Here is a 4,555-nt window from a genome sequence, read left to right as displayed (position 1 = left end):
GATGGTACCCTCTGACCAGAACAGTGTGAGGGACTGACAGAGGTATTCATTCCTTTATACTGGTGCCATCTAGTGTTAGCTTTGTGTTTAGTCACTTCTGGACCAAGTCTTCACTGACCGATTCCAATGGGTTTTACTGCGTAGGTCTGACACCATTAACTACCTCAGCTCTTCTCGGTTGACCAAACCCCTAGAAGAGGGGATTTCTGCTCAGACATAAGCAAGTGAAGTATTGTTCTGTGTAAAAAAAATTACATTTATGCTTGATCATGAATACAGATAAAATAAATTTACAAGAGGCGTGTAACACATTATGATTAACAAAATGTTCATTTATTTTTCTAAAGTACACATATAAGTCACAGTCACTGAATAACGTTATATTTTCTAAAATAAATCTGTATATTTTCTTAAAAACACAATCTGGAAAAAAACCATCTATGTAGGCTAACCAGTTTTGGAAATCCCATATACAGTATCGGTATCTTCCGACGCACTACAAACCCTGAACAAAAAATATATATAAAAAAAACAGACTTTGTATCAAATGGACGCAGAAGCAAAATCTGAAATCTGAGAGACCCACATTTTAGGATCTCTCAGATCACCAGCCTTGAGTCTTTCTATGTACATTCATTTTCTAGTGTCCCATTTCCTTATTCTCATTGGTCTGAAATGATGACACTACAGAAGAGGACAAGCAGAGAGGACTTTAGGAAAGGAGGCTGTTTTAGAGTGCAGGGTCTCAACCCAGCACTGAGACAGGAAGGAGTTATGACATAGTAATAATGCTCCTGCAGGCCACTTGGCCGGTTACCCAACAGTCTTCCTTCAGGATTGATGTTTCTGGACACAGACAATACATCAACACATACATGATCTTTAACATTCCTTCTATAATCCGTTTCTTTGAAGACAAAACACACACACACTGAAACAGTCATAGAAAATCTCCATCTCAGGGCATAAACAGTTCAGATTACATCCTTTGTTGTCAATTATTTAAAATGCAGTGCCCCTACTGAAGCGAGAGAGAACCGACCATCGCTTTGACGGTTTTCACTTTTTATCACCCACAGTGTCACTGCTTCAAAGATATAACGTAAAGCTGTCCGTCAAACCAGCACTGGCTTAATCACTTATTAACTAAGGTGAGCTATTGTAGCCTTACAGTCAGTCTCCACATGCAAACTGTATACCAACATAAAGAGCCCCACTTGTCATTAAAAAAAACTGTCTTTCGCCGTCTCATATTGCAGTTTTGCATCACATTCCTGATGCCGCATACAGGAAAGTCACTTTATTTAGATACCATCCTACAGACATGGCATGTGAATAATTAACAAAATAGGTTTTCTGCCGTTCTGAAAGCAGAGACAGTAATGATTTAGGTTATAATTCATGACCCCCCCACCCATACACACTGAGTTATCTAAATAAATAACAAATAAAATAATTGGACAAAGTAACGTTCTAAGGAAATGATAAAACAATAAGGGTCCACTGAGTAACAAAACTACCCTGTCGCCTTCCTACACCTGTTTGTGTTACTATAGTAATGTTCATTTAGATTGACAGCACACAGCCCAACTGTTCCAAAATAACATCGCTATAGAAACAACTCCGTGGTTAGGCCTTAGTGTTTACATTGTCTTATGTCACCAGCGGGTCACCACCATGGCGGAAGGTCATCCTAATCCCGCTCTACCCCCGGGTCACCACCACGGCGGAAGGTCATCCTCATCCCGCTATACCCCCGGGTCACCACCACCATGACGGAAGGTCATCCTAGTCCCACTATACCCCGGCACCACTCTTCTCCCCTAGCAGTTTCTCTTTGGACTCCTCCTGGGGAATATGGACCTTCTTCATCTCCATGCCTTTGACCCAGGTGTAGGCAGAAGACCCACCAAGGACCATCAGGTTACTAGTCCACCACAGGAAACTTTTACTGGACTGGTTATAGACCACAGCGATGACCGTCTGAGCGCAGGCCTTGGCCGTCCCCGACACGTTGTGCGTCAGTGGACTCGTGAACTTGATTTGGAGGCCCGTCACGTAGCCGATGGCGAAACCGAACACGCCGCCCAGCGTCATCATGCCCCAGAACGTGGGGTCACCCAGGCGACTGAAATGGCCGAGGTGGCCGACTTCGCCGAAGACGAGGATGAGTGGGAGGAAGAGGATGCAGGCGTTGATGTTGTTGTAGAAGGAGAGCTTCCAGATGTTTCCATCTACCGCCGGCATGACCCGCTTGGTGAAGATTGCGTTGAGGGAGACGCAGGCGCTGGCCAGCACACCGAAAAACACACCCGTCCACGACAGGGAGCCCGCCACACCTTCCTGGTCCACACCCAACCAGAATCCACCTGATGGGAGGGACAGACAAAGAAAGAAGCATCAACATGGTCCTTTAGCAGCAATTTGCAGTTTACCTTATGTTCAATATATGGCCAATACAGGTGTGGCCCATGTAGGAATTAATTAACCTGTGGTGCAATTTTATAGAAGCGTGAGGTTACTTATTATAGGTTACCTGGAAGGAAGGACGTCTAACCAGCCTGGCTTGGGTATATGCCTTAGACATGAGAACTTTCTACAAGGTCAAAGTACTTGCATTAGGCCAGATATAGGTTAGTTATTATTACCACCTACCTAGAATAATTCCACAACACAGGATGGCGTAGAAGGACGTGGTCTGCTTGAGGATCACGTAGGAGAGTAGAACGTTGAAGACCGTGCTGAGTGACCTGCCGACAGTGTAGAAGGCCACCCCTACATGCTTCAGGCACAGGTTGTTGAAGGTTATCATTCCAATGAACACGATGGACAGGGGTAGAACCTCCCGGCATACCTTTAGGTCGAACTTGACGGAGGGGAAGTCGATGACACCCGGACATAAGTGGGACAGCAAGTGCATGCCATAGCACAGTCCGACAGTCACAAGGCACTGGTAAAATGTCACAAATAGCGGCGCGTCCAAATCTTTACTGTCTAGCAAGTAGTTATTTAAGAACACCATGGTTATTGAAATGAACCAATAAAGTGCCACCACACCACCTATTTTGATGGCTTTAAGTAGAAACGTCTCGCCTTTTCCTTCGTCCATGGAGTCCGAGCCTGCTAGAGCCATTCTCAAGATGTTCGAGCGTTTCAACTGCACCCTGTTCATGATTGAAATCATGGAGGAAAGATATAGAATAGGTTAAGGTAAGATCATTACAACACTCTGCTACAAAATAACAGTATACCTATTACCTTCGACCTATCGGATACAAACAATGAGCGCCGTCCTCTGATTACGTGACAACTTCCTGGACAATATGAGGTTTTTTAAAGAGACAGTGCGACATTAATCCTGTAAGAAGAACCAGTTCAACTTGAAGCCCGAACGCAATATGCACATGTGAGTTCAGTCAGACAGACTGTAGCCTAATACTGACTGAACAATACGATCAGAATTACCGGATATGTTTATGCTATATGACAGACTGAACAATACGATCAGAATTACCTGATATGTTTATGATATATGACAGACTGAACAATACGATCAGAATTACCTGATATGTTTATGATATATGACAGACTGAACAATACGATCAGAATTACCTGATATGTTTATGCTATATGACACTCCTCATTCCCAGACACATTCAGACACCTTTTAAATAATGACGAGTTACTGCTTTATCTATATTTGTCTCCACAATGTTACGATTCCCATCTTAATAATGCCTTACCTTAGTTGCCGTCAATATCTTTAAAATGTTCACTCACGAGCTGGAGAGAGACGTGACTTTTGCTACTATCGCATTGCACAGTAAACGAGGAAGTAAACGAATCATACAGTATTTAGTTTACTCCTCCCACAGGTCCGGGTTGAAACATCATTTTCTTGCTTTTCCTGATTTGCCACCTGTCCGACAGAGACACCTGTGCCACTGTCTATCTATACCACAGCCTAGTCCAGGTATGGGGAGCTCACTCACCCAATTCTCTCTCTCTCTCTGTCATTCATGCCTCGCCCTATGGTCGTTCACTTCATCAACACACATAAGCCCAGTAGGCTATTGTTACGGGAATTCCAGGTTAACAGATAAAGTCGGTCTAATGCAACAATTCAGGGAGACGCCTCCAGAACAGAATCAGAGAAAAAGGTCTATGCCTCTTCACAATAGTACCGAATGTTCTGTAAACACCGGGCCGAGAGGCTTGTAAGGAGTTTGGAAGTCACAACATCACCTGCTACGGAATAACACAGTGTCACAGACTCACGGATACATTATCAACGTGTCTTCGAATCCAGTCTGGTATCAAACTTGAACCATAACATTCAACACTGGGAGACATGATGAGGGCAGTTAATCAGGTCAACGGTAGAAAGTCAGTAATTAGTTACAACAGATAATTATAGACTAACAAGTGACATCTACTTCATTACTAAATATGGTATCAACCCATATCCACAGCAAATCAAATTCAGGAAAATAATTGATCAAATGATTGCCCATTACAGCTATAAAAATGTTGGTGTTGGTGCTTGCTTGACGAA

At 43.4% G+C, this 4,555-nt stretch overlaps 1 protein-coding gene across 3 annotated transcripts; it reads right to left on the bottom strand.

Annotated features, from left to right (window-relative positions):
- Positions 1-311: 311 nt before the first annotated feature.
- On the bottom strand, positions 312-4,012 carry LOC106587780 (GDP-fucose transporter 1). 3 transcript variants are annotated; one of them, XM_014176425.3, is made up of 3 exons: positions 3,744-4,012; positions 2,656-3,164; positions 312-2,369 (listed from the first exon to the last, which is right to left on the bottom strand). In XM_014176425.3, the coding sequence occupies exons 2-3, from the start codon at positions 3,131-3,133 to the stop codon at positions 1,798-1,800; spliced, it is 1,050 nt and encodes a 349-aa protein (XP_014031900.3). In that variant the 5' UTR covers positions 3,134-3,164; positions 3,744-4,012; the 3' UTR covers positions 312-1,797. The 3 variants fall into 3 exon arrangements, with proteins under 3 accessions (XP_014031900.3, XP_014031901.3, XP_014031899.3); XM_014176426.3 differs by lacking the exon at positions 3,744-4,012 and adding an exon at positions 3,259-3,712; XM_014176424.3 differs by lacking the exon at positions 3,744-4,012 and having other exon boundaries at positions 2,656-3,252.
- Positions 4,013-4,555: the final 543 nt, after the last annotated feature.

This window comes from Salmo salar, chromosome 26 (assembly GCF_965601325.2).
Source record: "Salmo salar chromosome 26, fSalSal1, whole genome shotgun sequence".
Taxonomy (NCBI): Eukaryota; Metazoa; Chordata; class Actinopteri; order Salmoniformes; family Salmonidae; genus Salmo; species Salmo salar.
The sequence above is the reverse complement of the archived record's forward strand: the minus strand, read 5'-3'. Positions and strand labels throughout refer to the sequence as shown.